Consider the following 16,374-nt stretch of genomic DNA (forward strand, 5'->3'; position numbering starts at 1 on the left):
CTTTAGAAAAAATAATATTACATAAAATAAATAAAATATATAAATAAATTATAACATTTAAAGTTTAAATTAAGTTTTATCGTAATACTTATTTTGTATATATATAATTTTTTAAAAATGATTTATAATATTTATATTTTATATTTAAAATACAATTTTAAATAAAAAAAATTAAAACACCGTGGAACTTACGGACATATTTACTAATGTATTACAAAATGTGCAAAAATGGATGCAATAATAATTTAATATGGTTATCTATATAAGTTTATTAAAAAAAATGAAAGGAAGGCTAATTTAGGCGCAGAAGCATTTGAAACAGAGAGAAATTGATTGAAAATGTGATGAGGGTTGAATTAAAAAGAAGAGAAAAGAAAGGTGCGTTTCCGTGGCGTGCGAGAGGGGGATCTTATACGTTTGCTGTGTTGGAAAAGGAAAACGAAGGTGGTTTTTCCGTCTAATCAAATTGAACCGAATCGAATCATATTAAAGGACCCTATATAAGCATTCAACACCTGCGTGTTCTCGCGTGCTTTCATCACCGAAAGTAACGGAGCCATTTCCTTTACCCAGAAAACTCCAAAATACCCTTACCAACCACTATGTTGCAGAGACCCAGACGCCGTTGCGAGGGCACAGCCATGGGTGCTATCGTGCTCGATCTTCGACCCGGTTTCGGAATCGGACCCTTCTCTCTCGGTAATTATCAATAGCCGTTTCCCTTCTATTGTTAATTAGGAATTCAAGAATAATCCGTTCGATCTCCGAATTTCTGTTCATTTCGTCCAATTGGATTTCCATGTTGCACCGTTTCTTCATTTGCTTGTTTACATGAACTTGGGTTTAAGAGATAGTTATTTTATATTTTGTTTTTTGACAGATGAGGTTATCGCTTATTCGGATTCATGTCATGTTGTTTAATTCAATAGTTCAGTCTTTTGACAATTGGAGTGGATGTTGTTTCAATCACGTATACTGTTTGAATTTTGTGACTATGTTTACTGACTTAGCTTGTTATCGTTTTCATATGCGGTTTAGGGATGCCTATATGTGAAGCATTTGCTCAGATAGAACAGCAACCTAACATATACGATGTGGTGCATGTGAAGTATTTTGATGAGGTTTGTCACATGCAATTATGACAACATTTGTTATTTGTGTTGTCTATGGTCGGATGAACTTGCACAAGTACTATAGTTTCTTCTATTCTGTTGAATTGACCGTCTGCTTTGGGCAGGCTACTGTCTGGTGGCTTTGCCTTTGTGACGCATTTGCTGTTATATTTCCAAAGAGGCATGTGTATATTTATCTTGAATTTATTCGACTTCATGCGTATCCAGGAACCCCTGAAGTTGGATATTGTTATTAGCTTCCCGGATCATGGCTTTCATCTTCGATTCGATCCTTGGTCTCAGGTGTTGTGGGCTTTTTTCCTCGTTTTGCTTTCAATGATTTATCTATTCTCTGTGTGTGTGTGTGAGAGTCCTTAGTTGGTGTAAACACGAGACAAGGTCTTTAATAGGAAGCACACGTACTTGGCACTAGTAGTAGTACCTTATGTTTAGAATTGATTTGTGAGAGCCATTACTAATGCTTTGGTAGTGCTGAGGTCTCATGAATAGTTACCAAAAGTCAACACAACTAAATTAGTTTCACATATATTTGAAAATGCAAATTCAGAAATTGTACAAAGAATTACTGCAGAAAATAAATGAGTACTGAACATTATACAATTCTCTTAGAGAACTGTGTACTTTTTATTTTTATCATCATTGAAGGTAATTTTCTGTCTAGACTATTAGAACCTGATAAGAGGTAAATGAAAAATATTATAAGGATCTTGTGGTACTATACCTGTGCCAATGTAAACTGTGGGACTAATGTAATTTGAGTTTCTAATTTAGCTATTATTCCTTTCTCCAAGTTCATTGGGGGTTTGGGGTGGATAGTTTGAAATTTTGAGGTATTTTCTACTCTAAGTCTGTTTCTTTTGCTACAATAATCTGCTGCTTGCCATCAAGACAGTACCATGCTTGGGAATATTTTTCAAGCCCGATATTGCTGCTTTGATTAGTTATGGGGCATTCCCTAATCTCTTTTGCTTCTTACAGATCTAAAGCTCCAACTTTGTTGTGTGAAGTGTGCATCAGTTTTTGTGCTTTCAATCATTTTAAGCTATGGCATAGTGCTTGTATTTATTGGTACCCATACATGACAAGATGACTCTGTCATGACAAAACTTTTCAATGCTATTTTAGAGACTGCGCCTTATTGAAATATTTGATGTAAAGCGGCTTCAGATGCGCTATTCTACCTCCTTGATTGGGTGAGTATTTGGAACTTTAATTTTAGTGTCTACTTATTGTAAAACACTATTGACTGTTTTTTCTATTTCTAGGGGACCATCTACTTTAGCAACTTTTGTTGCTGTATATGCTCTATTTGGGCCTACATATCCTGGAATTTTTGATAAGGATAGAGGCATTTACACTCTATTCTACCCGGTACGTATATATTTGGGATGTCAAATGCATAATAATTACCCTTTCTTTGTTCTACATTTCCACATTATTGCTTTCTGGTTTATATTTTTCTTGGCTTGGTCTTTAGGGGCTTTCCTTTGCATTTCCTATTCCAAGTCAATTCACAGACTGCTGTCATGATGGGGGAGGTATTTATTATATCATCCTAAAATTGAAATGTTGCATCAAGTTTTCTAATTGTAATATGTTAACTTTTTCTCTCTTTATTATGAAAGTGGAATTGCCATTGGAGTTTCCAGATGGGACAACACCAGTTACATGCCGTGTTTCTATATATGATAGCTCCTCTGGTAAGAAGGTTGGTGTGGGGTCCTTAATGGATAAGGCTTCTGCCCCTCCATTACCTCCTGGCAGCATTTACATGGAAGAGGTTCATGTTAAGGTTTGGGTTCTTTAAACCCTATATCAGTTTGTGTTTTTGCTTATTTAGTGTAGCACATTTTGTTTGCTTCATTTCAGAATTTAGAGAAACTTTCTGCCCCATTTGATTAGGTGGTTGTAATATTGTCATCTAATTCAGTTCTTTCTGTTATATAGCTGGGAGAAGAATTGTACTTTACTGTTGGCTCTCAACACATTCCTTTTGGTGCATCTCCACAGGTAAGCTTTATCTTACATTCAATTGTAGCCATTGGAGCTATGCTTTTAATGGGGAAATTTTCCTGTGCTTTCTGTTTCTTCTTTTGTCATCTTCCTCTCAATTCATATTCTTTTTTCTAAAGGAAATTTAATGTAATGCTTCCCGTTTTATGCAGGATGTCTGGACCGAGCTTGGACGTCCCTGTGGCATTCATCAAAAGCAGGTAACAGGAATTACTGATTCTTAAATGAAATGTCATTGGTTTGTGGGCTTGTTTGTGGAATTAAACTGATACATGTTGCAGTATTGTCTACAGAACTTGAGGAAACTTTCTGTGTATTTATGGTTTACTGTGGAAAATTGGATTTATGAAGATTTACAATTCAGCCATTGAGATTTTGGTGTACACTTGAGTCTGTCAGCAAGTATACAATTCAATTTTAACATTTTCTTTTGAATGGCAGAAATTCATTTTTAACTTAGCAATACCTACCTTTAATGTAATGGATCATGACTATACCTTTGTTTAGTAATTTGGTTGAGGAGAAAAGAGAGAGGAGAGAAGTAGGGGACTGGGAAATTGAAAAAAAGAGAGGAATTTTTGCTGTTTGGATGGGTTAAAAGTGAAAACATATGGGGTCAGTGGGGAAAGAAAATAGAAGCAAGAAGGTACATTTGATTCAAATTCTTTTTCCCTTTTGAGTGTGGGTAGAAAATGAAAAGAAAATGTGCAACTGGTCTATTTTCCAAATTACTCACACAGACACACTTCTGCCGTGTTCCACTAGCTATGAAACTATGCTTCAGTGCTTCAGTGAAATCCAGTATACTTTGAATTTTTCTTTGGTTCCTTTTCTTTTTGGAGATTTTTTATATGCAGAGCGGCATAGATATGGTACTTTTTATGGTTCTTGTATAATGTATGATATATGGAAGCCTAAGGCTTGATTTATGCTTGGAACATGTGGAGATCTTGTTTTATGGTCTGTCTACCTAATGCTTTAGTAGGAGTTTTGCTAGATCCCCTATGATTCATGTGATGTAGTTGACAAGTTCATATGGGTGAATACACAGTTGACAAGTTTTAAATTCCAAAAATTGAGTTGGGTCCAAACAGAAGTTATCAAGATAGAGCTAACAATTAAAAGAAAGTCTGATGCTTATCATTTCTTGTAATATTGTTAGTTGCTCTATCTTCATGGAGGAATATTGATGTCTCCTAAATATAGTTAGCTATTTCATTAAGGAGGCCAAACCTGAATTCTAGTGTGAGCATAAAGCAACGTATTCTATTTTTAGCTAGTAAACTGTTTGAATGAGTATTTTGTTTGTGTGAAGTCTGACTCTTAATTCTGTAGGTAGATCAAATGGTTATTCATTCTGCCTCAGATCTTCGGCCACGAACAACTCTCTGTGGAGATTACTTTTATAATTATTTTACTCGTGGTCTGGACATCTTATTTGATGGACAGGTATATATAGCTTACCTCATTCTTTGTTTCTAGACATAGTGACAAAACTGACAATAAAAACTCCTACGTGTCTGTTGTTTCTTCAGACTCACAAAATTAAGAAGTTTGTGTTACACACCAACTACCCTGGTCATGCTGATTTCAATTCTTACATTAAGTGCAACTTTGTTATCTATGGCTCAGATTGTAAGTAATCTTTTATTTTCATTGCAGTTTTTAGATTGGTCTTGATGTACAAATATGTAAATTTTTTGTTGTGAAATAAAAGAGAAAATTATTTCCCCACTTTTCCAGCAGTAGGGGGATCTTTCAGTGAAGTAAATAACAGCAAACAGAGGGTTATTACACCTAGCACGAAGTGGGAACAAGTTAAGGTGATCTTCTATGCCTCTCAAATTGAAATATTTAGTGGTTGCCCTTATATTGGATGATCTTTTTCGAGTTGTGGAAGATCTTTGCTTGAAATACATAAGTAATCTGGAGAAGAAAATTGTGACTAACATTTGATGTAGACTTCTTATAATGATAAATAGATGTTATATCATATATTAGCTTGTGATTGATTCTTTTAGGAAATACTTGGGGATTGTGGGCGAGCTGCCATCCAAACACAAGGTTCTGCAAGTAACCCCTTTGGTTCCACTCTTGTATATGGTTATCAAAATATTGCCTTTGAGGTGCGTCATTCACACATTTCTAGTGCTTATAGTGTCCTGCTTAATAGTTTAGTCCACTATGTCGCCTTGAAGAGATCACTGATATTTTGGTGATGTTAGCAGGTGATGAAGAATGGTTATATTGCAACAATAACTCTCTTCCAGTCCTGATGATGGTACATTTTTTTAGTGCATGTTCTATGCAAGTTTATGCTTAATTCAGATAGCAAGTAATTACCTATAGCTTAATTTCTTTCCCTTAAAAAATTCAACTGTAATTCCTATCAGCCAGTATTTGATCATTTGTCTTCATGTTTACAGCTTCAGTCATGCTAAACTTTGATTTATATCTCAAATTTTTATACTTGGTCCTTATTTTTACCAAATTTTCATCCTATTCTATGGGTTAAAAGTTTCTAATTGGGTTATTAAAATTATGAATTGTTTTTAATTGGGTATCCATTGTGACCATTACAGACATCTATCATGTAGTGATGGAACAATATCATGTACCAGTGACTGTTTTCAGTCACAAAGAGGTAAATGGATTTTTTGGTCGCCTGTTAAATCATATTTGTTTGAGATTTAATTCTCGCAAACAGGTTCACACATTCTCCAAGCTATATACTGCACTTTAGGAGTGTGATTCACTGAAGAAATTTTGACTCCTTTTCAATAGATCCTTGTTTGAAAGAATATTCAAACAAACATGATGTAGTCTATGCAGATAAAGTTCGCTGCCACACCGCACTGAATTGATGGATGTCTGATTAAACTGGTCATGATGGAGACTCAAATGAGAAACATTTGATAATTTTCAGGATTCAATTAGAATCTTTTCAACTACAACTAATTTAGAAGCTCGGCGCATCAATATAGTAAACGTATTTATTGTAGGTGATAAATAAAACCTGAAGTTAAAACTTTTTTTGCATTGCTGCAGGGGCTCTTGGTTACCCTTAAATCTCCCTATTTATCCATGATTTCTCAAGCTTGGCTATGGAACTTCACACGGAATAGCAGGCTAGGTTTTTACGGTCACATGTATAAATAGTTCAGCCATCCATCATCGTTATCGTGGCAATGGGCTATGACAATTGTGCAGCTGTGTAACATTGTACATATTAAAATCGTGGTATATTATGTAATTTTAACATTCAAATCTTGCACAAAGCTAATATAATCAATTCCTTTTGCTTTACGTTAGTGTTGCGAGATTTTCAGTGACTTTCCTTTGCTGTAATTTTTCTTGGTCAACCTTGCATTCCTTCCCTTCACTTTGCATTCCGTTTCAATTATGAGCATTGCTATTTCGCACAACTTTTATTTGTTTATTTATGAAACTGCTCTCGTAATAGGTCGTACAAAACACTTATAAAGCGTAATTTAGGCCATAATTTACTCAAAAATCTCAGTTAATGAATGGTAAAATGAATGTTTTCAATTTCATAAAGCATTTCATGGAAGCCATTCGTGTTAATACGGTACACTTGTGTTACTAAGCACTAATTGCATTCCACAGCGAATGTTACGAAATTTTTAACATCAAGAATTTCTATTCAAGTGAATATTTGTTATTTTTATCTTGAGCCATTTATGTTTAATTTGAGGCAAATTGAATCACTGAAACAAACAAGTATTGCTGTTTAAGGAAATATTTTTGTTCAAATTTCATAAAGCACTAATTCGTTTTGAAGGGGCAAACTTATGTCTTTATAATGTACTCCGTTTCCTGAAACTACTATTTTGGTTTTATAATTTTCTGTTTGCAGCTTCCTTTTCTTTTCCTGCGTCGACATCTTGTACGATTGCGGCCGCTAAAAGTGTTATATAAAAGCCTACCTTCATATCTATTTGTTCGTCCCAGTAATCTTGGCATATACTTTTTCTAGCTAGCCACCCCTCTCAACCACTTTTGTAAAAACACACACATTTGCATGTAATTTATGGATTTTTCCTGGGGTCATTTATGCATGCATTCACTGAATTGTTTGGTTGAGCAGTTTTTCTCAGGAGAGCAATCAGAAGTGGATGATACCTTGAACTTGAATGCCAAGAACCGATCACCCAACCCATGGTCCATTTCATTCTCATACGCAAGAGCCCTTCAAAATACGTGCCTCAAGAAGGGGGGAAGCAGATCAGAGAACGGGGAGGAGGCTCAAGCTGCTCTACTCGTCGTTCAAAGAAAAGTCCAAGCAAGGAATGTTAGTTAAGACTGCCTGAAAGTGGAAACCCAAAGGTCATAATTGCACTGCAACACGATTTTGACCATGTTTAGATGCAAGAAACCGGACCATGCTATATAAATAGTTATTTTTTAATTAATATACTTAGACAACTTATTAGCTTAATTGCAGTGCTTTAATAAAAAAATATAAAAAATTAATAAAAAGAACTCCTTAAATAGAAGTAGTTTTAACTGATTTATTATTCTAAATGACACATGCTAACTCTCGTTGGTAAGTTATTGAGGATCACGTTGGTGATTTATTGATGACCACGTCCCTCTATTCCTGATTGTGACCCTGTCATCTGTATGCAGGAAAACAAACATTTTTTGTTTTACAACTGTATTCCTTCCTCGGCAATGATACTTATTCCAACAAATTTTTAATTCTCGGCGAGACTGTGTAAAAAACCAGTACAGTAATTGATGACTAAATTCGCCCCAGTAGAAGGGGTAAAAATGACTTAAAATCACTGACAAACACGTGCAGTCAAAATTCCTGCTTTCATCATCCAATGACTCATTTTTCTTTCCTTACATTTTATTAATTTCGTCAAATTTTAAAAATAAAATGAAGGGTAAAGATTTATGACTATATGGAAAGTTGACTGCGGGGGATACATATTTAGGCTAGTGACACTCAAATGTTACAAACGATTACTGCTACAACGTTATCTGGCAATGCCAGACATGCTATAACTAGGTAGAATATTTATATTGCATGAAATGCCATTCTATGTAAACAACTGTTTTGCCTTGCTTTTTGTCAGTTTGCACAAAGATGACTCAAAACTATATACTTTTTCGAGTTATCTGTACCTACTAGAAATCGGGTATGTTGTTGTACATCATGCAACTCATATACAAATAAATAATTATATACAATTCCTGCCGGGGTCATGGCACTGAGATAGCCACAAGTTCATATTCTCTATGATCTTTTGCCTAACTTTGTGAACTGCATCAGGGGATGTGCAGTTCCTCTCATCACCTAAAGAAATTTCACAATTAGAAGGTTGCTATTGCACAATCATGTGTACATATTACAAATGACTAACACAGACATTGGTGGCATGATTTTATTGCTGGTTTCTTCCTTAATATTTGGTTATTATTTCAAATAATAGTTATCTTCTTTTTTATAAGCATGGAATCTACTTGCTGATGTGTGGGAGAAGAAATCTTGGTGATCATGCAATTGAAATACTTATGACAACCCAAGTTGACTCCTAAAATTTGAAGGTTCAAGATTGGTGACCTAAAACATATAAAACGACAATAATCATTGAAGAGCAAAAATTACACATACCTTCAAGGTTAAAGGGATCTTGAGGACATCCTCGCATGTCAGTTCCATGGCCACAATTGTAACATGTGATAGTGTATGAAGGCACTGAAAGTTCAGCAGTGAATAGGCAGTATTCAGTTAACAGTACAAGAACGTAGTAATTTAGCACCACACATCAAAAGTCTCAACATTATGTATTTTATAATGTGACTCAAAACTCCTTCCTTAACCTAAAAAAGAATACTACCAAATTACACTTGAGCTATATCCCAAGATCATGCAAATATGACAAATCTGACTAAAACAACGGCATACAGCAAATTAAACAATACTTGGTGTAACTAACAGACATGACGAAGTCACTAAATAGCCATCAAACAAAATGTGAATCCATGTTGGATTTGAGAGAAATGCAATTTGGATAGATTGTCACCGTGATAGTGCAAATAAAGAATGTTATTCTCTAAATTGATAGGTAAATTCCAACTCACTATCAGGGGATGAAATTTGTTTTGATGCATGACGCCAAGGATCTTGTGAGCCATTTGTAAATATTATTTTGGAACCTGTCCATGCACATTATGTTAGGATAATTGAAATGAAACCAAAATAAAGATGATTATATAATAGTATATTCAGAATAAAATCATAAAAGAATGAAAAATATGAAGTCTCCAACCCTAATATGACATAAAGAAAGTAATATGTAAAAGAGTCGAGTACTTGTTAGTGACTCCCTCATAATTGCAAGTACATAGTTCAAATTAAAATATATAGACATGAAAGAGACATCCATATTCAAAATGACTTATAAGGTCAAGATAACAATCATCGAGGCATGATAATGATAACATTAGTCCAAAGGATAAAATAATGAATGTATATTATAATAAATTTGGAGAAAAGTAACAGCCGTGTAAGCAAGTTAATTTTAATTTTTGCACAAATTATTAAAATTAAGAATAAAGAGAACAAAATGAATAAAATAAAAATTTGGGCCAAGGACAGTTTCTGACCAGCAATTTTTGTGCCTCCATAATATATATTAGTTGCATCCACGTCAGGAAAGATACCTTCTCCAAAAACGTTTTTGCAAAGGTCCAAATGGTATCTACAACATATGAGAAATCATTCTATATAAATTCACAAGATCATGAACCAGAAATATTAAAGCATAGTTTAACAGTGATAAAAGTGAAGAAAGGAATATTGTCAACAAAGGACTCATGAATAGTGGTAATAAAGAGATTGCCTTGTGTCAACTTTTGATGAGCGCACACTATCATTTGAGGGAGCCACCTGAAAGTATGCAACTTCAGTGCAAACTTGAAACCACCATAGTCTATCAGAACTGTTTTCACTGACTTCAGTGTTTTTCAAGTACTTTTGGTTATATGTTTGTACATTAACACCATAGGTTCCAAGGTAATACTCTTTGACATACTTGGCATAAGCACCCTACATAGTGAATCAAATATTTGCTATCAGACGATAAGTGACTAGGGGGTGCAAAGACATCGGGGCAAAGGCGCATAAAATGGAATAAAAGCAATCATTGATTAACAAAATATTATTTTTAGACAAAGCCCCAAGTGATTAATGAGAAATAATAGTAGAAAAGTTATGTACTAACTACAGAAGCTAGACCTGATCAGCATATTATGCCAATCAAAATTCCTGAGTCTTGTTATTTGATAAAATACCATTTCCAGGTATAGTTTTGACGATGAAGGTTACAGCAGTGCAGGAAATATAAGCTAGTATGACCAATTGAAAACAGATGGAAAAAAACTGGCTAAGTAGAGATGCTGTAAGAATTTAAGCCACATGGGCTACACATCAACATTAATATTGAATCTAGTATATGATAACAGACCTTCAATAAGGAGGAGAGTACAGATGTACAGTGCAAAAAATAAGCAAGGCTGTGGGGGATTAGAACCAGAAGGCAGAATAAATGTAACATATTAACATAATCAAATATAGTTAATGCTGATTGATTTCATTCGGTCTTTAAGGTGGGAGGCAGTTATGCATATAGAAATAGGGGGGAAAGGGCTTTGGTAGGCGTTGGGGATTGTGAGGAAATTCTGGACAGGAAAGCACCCAGGTCTCTTGAACACTTGGTATCCATATACATATCTGTCTTCTTTTTCCTTCCTGCTCCCTGTTCTGAGACCCACAATGTTACACAACATGCAATGGAGAGTTCAATGCAATGAGAATTCTTAGTCTTTACTATTTATTTCTCTGAACCATTTCTATTAGTATATAACCATAGTCTACATATTTCCAGTGGGCCAATCTATGCTCTAACTATATACAATTTGAGCTAAACAAATCCTGCATTACAGCTGTATAATAAGATGAAGAATTTTACATTAGTATATTTTGATGACAAAGGAAAAATTACTCACATGCAAACAGAGACCCAAAAAAATAAAATAAAAGGTGCGTTAAAAGTTTTTCATCAAAGACATGCTCATTGAGGATTGAGCCATTTCATTACATTTAGGCAAAAGTCACTAGATTGAAAAGCATACCACCAAATCCTCTCCAGCCTTCTTTGCTTCAACAAGAGGCTTGCATAATATATCTGGATTTCCATATTGAAACTGAAATAACCAGATAAAGAGGAAAACAGCATGACAAATTTGAATATAAGATATTGCAATGAATTAAAAAAGAAAAGGCAGGAGTCATATCAATTACAGCTGTAACAGCAGCATCAGCCAAAAAGTACAAGAAGTCACCATCAATTTCAAGCTGCAAATCATTAGAAGGTCAAAATACAATATGAGAATCAAATTAGAAAAATCAAGTGGGGAATGTGACTTATGTCTGAGGTAAAATATAAAATTCTTTAGCAATTGTAAGAAAGGAAGAGAGCATACATCAGCTGCATTAAAAGAAGCCTTCAGTGCCTTTCTGTTAATTTCCAGTTTTTGTTCAATAAGTTGAGTGGTTTCTTGTAATGCAGCTTTACATTCAGCACCGGCTGACTCACCAATCTGTATATTAAGGATAGAAATCTAAAATTGACTTAAAAAAATAATAGGGAGTTACATGATCCATAGCATCTAGACTAAAACATATAGAAATAAAAAAAAGATGGTCATGATTGAAAAATCAATATCTTCACCTGCTTATCAAAGTCTGTGAAGTTGTAAACAGCAAGAACAACTGCAGAACTTGCAAGACTTCCACATGTTAAATGAGGAAACTTGAGACGGAACCACGCACTGAGAGCCCCAGGATATGAGACACCGAAAGCAAACCAGGGATTTTCACTGTTCGTTCTATTAAGCTTTGTATTTAAGGAATCCTACAAGAAAAATACAATAAGCATAAAAATAAAAAGAACAGTCTTATAAATACTACGTAGCATCCTTTACGTCATCATTAAAATCTAAAAGAAAATAAATTAATTAATAGAAGGAAAAATGATAAATCAACACAAAGAATATGCTTTATTGCTTTATCATGCATACTTTATGTAGTATGACAAAGCATGAGTACACTGTGATGGCTGACAATTATTGTACTATTTCTCTCCTGTTTTTTTGTAAATTTTGCTCGATCTTACAGCCTTTTACAAGCATGAGTGCTCTATATTCTCTATCATTCAAACCCTTATATTCTTTTATATAACTTTTCAATGTAAATTGTTTTATCTTATTTTAATTCAAAAGAGCAACAGGAGAGTATCTTTAACTATTAAATTAGCTTCTCGAGGTATTTATTACTTTACTCGCTTCATTTCTGCCAACTTGACATCAGAAAGAAAGGTTATAAAAATTAACTTGCCTGATATTTCTGGCGGAAAACAGCCAAATCAAAGAGCGCCTGCTTGGATGAAAGATATCTCAAATTATTTGTTGTCAGAGATTTAAATGGAGAACTCTTTCCATAATAGCGATGCTCAAGAGAAACCACAGCTGCTCCAAATTTCTTTGCCAGAACCTATAAATGTTCCAACGTATGAAATTTTTTAAGATTAATATATTAGCTTCATATTTAGAAGAGCGAGGCAAGAAACAAATGTGGACCAAGAAGATTCATATCAGTGTCAGTCTTGTTGGTCACGAAGATACATTCGGCTCAAGGCAAGAAACAACTTACGACAAATCTTTGCTCTTGAATGCTACCTAACAAAAGCCATCAAAGTATGAGAATACAAATGTGGACCAAGAATTGTAACTTACACTGATATAGTCATTTTTTATCCCATTGCATGAATATTCACCACAGATTACCAAAAAAATTGGTCCATCTGGAATCCGGAAATTGTCAAGGAACTCATAGTAACGTTGCTGGAATTTGCGGTGATCCTGCAGAGCATTTGTGCAGCATACATATAAGCAACATCAACCGCATCACAATTTGATAAGTAAAGGTGGTAAATAGATTCTATGAATGGAAATTTTTAACTCTCAAATAAGTGCATGATATGAAAAGTTTCAAGCGATTCAAATTCAACTAGTGTGTACGATTCAAAGTAGTAATTATCTACCTATAAGCACGTAATATTTTTGAATCACCACAAGCATCAACTAAACCTATTCAGAATCATTATATATGATCTACACAATGATGAAGATCGTGAGGTTGAATAACAGAACATCCAAGCCTTCTTTTAGAGGCGCTTGGTTGCTAGTGTTGACATGCAAGATACACAGAACCACGGGATTACCAGACATCCACATTCTTTATATTTTTGTTAGCATTCATTATAACTTCAAACAAGGAATCTCAACTTAAATATTATAAGGGCATATAGTGATAATAGCGCAACAAAGACTGCAAAGCAAACGCCTTCCAAGCTCGTCAAACCAAGACTACACTATTTAAGGTGGAGATGAATGAACAATTTAATGTAATAAACTCTTTTTAAATAATAACGTGCTATAAATTCAATCATGAAATTTATTGAAATAAATTAAAATAAAATTATTTTGGTAAGTTATAAAAAACTTAAAATAAGCTTTAAAAAGTTTACTTTTTTTATAAGTTATTCGTAAGTTTTTTCAAATAAATCCTTAGAACCGAATGAAAAATGGTTGGATGAAGATGAAGTAACTACAACCTAGTACTTGTTAATTAAAAATACGTTCAGTTACCGAAATTAAATCTCACCTACAGTAATAAACAGCATAAATAAACGGTCTCAAAACTTAATGTAGAAATAATTAAGAGAAGTAATTAAGGTTTGGTGAAATCGCTGAGAATGTGATTAGTGAGAAGAGAAGAGTACGTAGGGAGAATAGTGGTCGAGCGTCTGTGAGAACCACAGCTCTTGATCGGTTAGATACTTGGCGCTCTCAGTTACAGCCAAACGACTTGGCAGCGCGTGAGGTGCCCCAGCCACCGTCGGAAACAACAGTAACGGAAACACCAACAAACACGACATCATCGTCAACACCCATTCCTGTCTCATCGTCGTTTTGGACACGTTGTCTCCTTTCCACACCGTCCAAGTTTTTCTTGCCAGCCTTCGAATTGAATAAAAATAATCTTCGACCTAAATCGCAATTTATGCATTAAGAGCATTTAAAGTGCAGGATGCTTAAGGTTTTTCTTAAATGTAAGTAACGATCATTTTTTAAAATGTATCATTGGAGTTGGAGAGGCATGTGTTGTTATTTTAAATACAAAAAATATTTAAATAATTATTGTTTAACCCAAAATACAATAAAAAGCTAGTGACGTATGAAAAATGTGACATAGTTTAGGGAATTTATTTAATTATTTATAACTAAAACAAATTACATGTTAATTCTAAAATTGTTTAAACCATTTTAGATAATTAATATATTTAAAGCATTTTAGATAATTAGGTGAATAACAAGTCTCTCTCATTCTTAGATGACTCACCATCCGACTTTCAAATTTTTTATATGATATCTAAATTTAAAAAAAATAAAAAACTCAAGCTTAATAATAATTTAAAAAAATAGGTCGAATAAAACAAATTAAATTTCTGGCATAAAAAATTAATAAAAAGCACAAGTAGTTAAAAACTTAAAAGAAAGTATTGAAATATTAAATTTTATACTAATAGGCTATCAATAAATCAAATATTATATAACTAATTAAACTTTAATTCTAAAAGTACTTTAAACATTCTAGAAAATTAAGTCATTCAAACTTATAACTTTTTTTTATTACTATTAGATTAGGTTCTTTTATTAAAATACAAATTATAATTTAAGTAACTTGTAAGAGTTATACTATCGAAGACATTTTTGTTAATATTACTCTTTCAAATTTTATTCTTTGACTTTTTTTCTAATTTTGATAAGTGTTAAATAATATTTCTTTTTTCTTGTCGTCAATTTCATTTTTCAAAATTTTCGTTGAAGAGTTATGTGCTGTTATTTTAAATAAATATTTTTCATTTAAATTTTTAAATAAAAAATTAATAGCATATGAATGTGTGAGATAATTTAAAGGATTTACTTAGTGAATTTTTAAGAGTTACAGTGTTGAAAGTAAAAGTTGCTTTAGTAATAATAATAATAAAAAAAGTGTTGGCACGGGACTTAGATAAAAATTAATAAAAATATACCTTAAGGAATTTACAAAAATTTTACTATTAAAGTTGCTTTTATTAATATTTACTCATACAAGTTGGTTAAATATAATTTTTTTTAATTTCTAAAAAAAATTAAATAAGTTATTTTTTTACTAAAAATGTTAATTAGATTTTAAAAAAAATAGATCTTGTCTGTTTTCTATTTTAAAAAATAAAACTTATTTGTTAACATAAATTTAATTTTTATTTTTTTCTGAAAAACAGTATTTTAAAATTGTTCTAAAATAATTTAAAACAAAAAAAAAACATATTGTATTTCTCTCAAAGACTTTTTGTTTTCCCCTCAGCTTCTCCTTTTATCTTTGCTTTGCTTTTGTTTTGTTATTTGTTTTATTTTACTCCACACTCACGTTTCACAATTTTTTTTCTAAAGTTGGTTTCCTTTTATTTTTAAATATTTCTTACCCCTCATTATGTTTTTTTTTTTCTTTTTGTCTTCTTTTGTTGTTATAAAAACATATATCCTCGCTGATACCTTCTTTACCAATTACCACAATCGTTCTAATTACTGCAAGATTACCACATGTAAAAAAAACATTTAGACAAGAAAATATTTTAATCAATATATAATAATTTGGAAATTTCTATTACCGACAATATTTGTTAGTGTTGACATAACTGCAACCATATATTCATATAGAATAACTATAAAATATATTATGAATCCCCATTGTTATTCACAATAAATAAAAGAGGCATTTAGCAAGAATAAATAAATAAACACAGGCAAAAACAAAAATTTTGTCCCGTATTGTATTTTGTGGCCCTTAACTCTTGAAAGCTGTGCCATTTGTCTTCGGGTGCAAAAAATTTTCTTGCACAGCATCTTGTAACATGCGATTAAGTATAGTATAGATCTTTAATTTGGTCGTTTAAAAATGTTGTATTATATTTACATGCACTTTTATAGTTCATTTTTTTTAACTATGTCACTCATTTTATTTTAATATTTCTCTCCCTTCCCTTTTATATCTTCTTAATAATAATAATACAAATTATATAAATAAAGA

At 32.8% G+C, this 16,374-nt stretch overlaps 2 protein-coding genes across 8 annotated transcripts; one reads left to right on the forward strand and one right to left on the reverse strand.

Annotated features, from left to right (window-relative positions):
• Positions 1-289: 289 nt before the first annotated feature.
• On the forward strand, positions 290-6,450 carry LOC113869507 (UPF0183 protein At3g51130). 6 transcript variants are annotated; one of them, XM_027505857.1, is made up of 15 exons: positions 290-699; positions 1,039-1,121; positions 1,341-1,415; positions 2,259-2,326; positions 2,399-2,504; positions 2,611-2,671; positions 2,759-2,925; positions 3,081-3,143; positions 3,299-3,346; positions 4,482-4,595; positions 4,682-4,781; positions 4,893-4,969; positions 5,168-5,272; positions 5,375-5,427; positions 6,195-6,450. In XM_027505857.1, exons 1-14 carry the CDS (start codon positions 603-605, stop codon positions 5,420-5,422), a joined length of 1,212 nt encoding a protein of 403 aa, XP_027361658.1. In that variant the 5' UTR covers positions 290-602; the 3' UTR covers positions 5,423-5,427; positions 6,195-6,450. The 6 variants fall into 6 exon arrangements, with proteins under 6 accessions (XP_027361658.1, XP_027361657.1, XP_027361659.1 ...); XM_027505856.1 differs by having other exon boundaries at positions 327-699; positions 4,890-4,969; XM_027505854.1 differs by having other exon boundaries at positions 493-699; positions 4,682-4,779; positions 4,885-4,969; positions 5,970-6,403.
• Positions 6,451-8,014: 1,564 nt separating this feature from the next.
• LOC113869506 (probable serine protease EDA2) lies at positions 8,015-14,382 on the reverse strand. 2 transcript variants are annotated; one of them, XM_027505851.1, is made up of 12 exons: positions 14,024-14,382; positions 12,975-13,100; positions 12,577-12,732; positions 11,912-12,094; positions 11,664-11,780; positions 11,482-11,535; positions 11,313-11,384; positions 10,022-10,227; positions 9,786-9,880; positions 9,261-9,335; positions 8,791-8,874; positions 8,015-8,472 (listed from the first exon to the last, which is right to left on the reverse strand). In XM_027505851.1, exons 1-12 carry the CDS (start codon positions 14,204-14,206, stop codon positions 8,357-8,359), a joined length of 1,467 nt encoding a protein of 488 aa, XP_027361652.1. In that variant the 5' UTR covers positions 14,207-14,382; the 3' UTR covers positions 8,015-8,356. The 2 variants fall into 2 exon arrangements, with proteins under 2 accessions (XP_027361652.1, XP_027361653.1); XM_027505852.1 differs by having other exon boundaries at positions 8,040-8,439; positions 14,024-14,274.
• Between the last annotated feature and the right edge of the window lie 1,992 nt (positions 14,383-16,374).

This window comes from Abrus precatorius, unplaced genomic scaffold (genome assembly GCF_003935025.1).
Source record: "Abrus precatorius isolate BTA unplaced genomic scaffold, Abrus_2018 Scaffold6, whole genome shotgun sequence".
Taxonomy (NCBI): domain Eukaryota; kingdom Viridiplantae; phylum Streptophyta; class Magnoliopsida; order Fabales; family Fabaceae; genus Abrus; species Abrus precatorius.

Bases quoted from the DNA above. Each gene is read 5' to 3' on its own strand.
- LOC113869506 (XM_027505851.1), bottom strand. From the start codon at position 14,206: ATGAGACAGGAATGGGTGTTGACGATGATGTCGTGTTTGTTGGTGTTT. The intron at 12,733-12,974 runs GTAAGTTACAAT...GAACATTTATAG, and splicing joins TAAAAAATGACTATATCAGT to GTTCTGGCAAAGAAATTTGG. The intron at 8,473-8,790 runs GTATGTGTAATT...AAATTTCTTTAG, and splicing joins AGATCCCTTTAACCTTGAAG to GTGATGAGAGGAACTGCACA.
- LOC113869507 (XM_027505854.1), top strand. From the start codon at position 603: ATGTTGCAGAGACCCAGACGCCGTTGCGAGGGCACAGCCATGGGTGCT. The intron at 2,672-2,758 runs GTATTTATTATA...TTATTATGAAAG, and splicing joins CTGCTGTCATGATGGGGGAG to TGGAATTGCCATTGGAGTTT. The intron at 2,926-3,080 runs GTTTGGGTTCTT...TCTGTTATATAG, and splicing joins TGGAAGAGGTTCATGTTAAG to CTGGGAGAAGAATTGTACTT.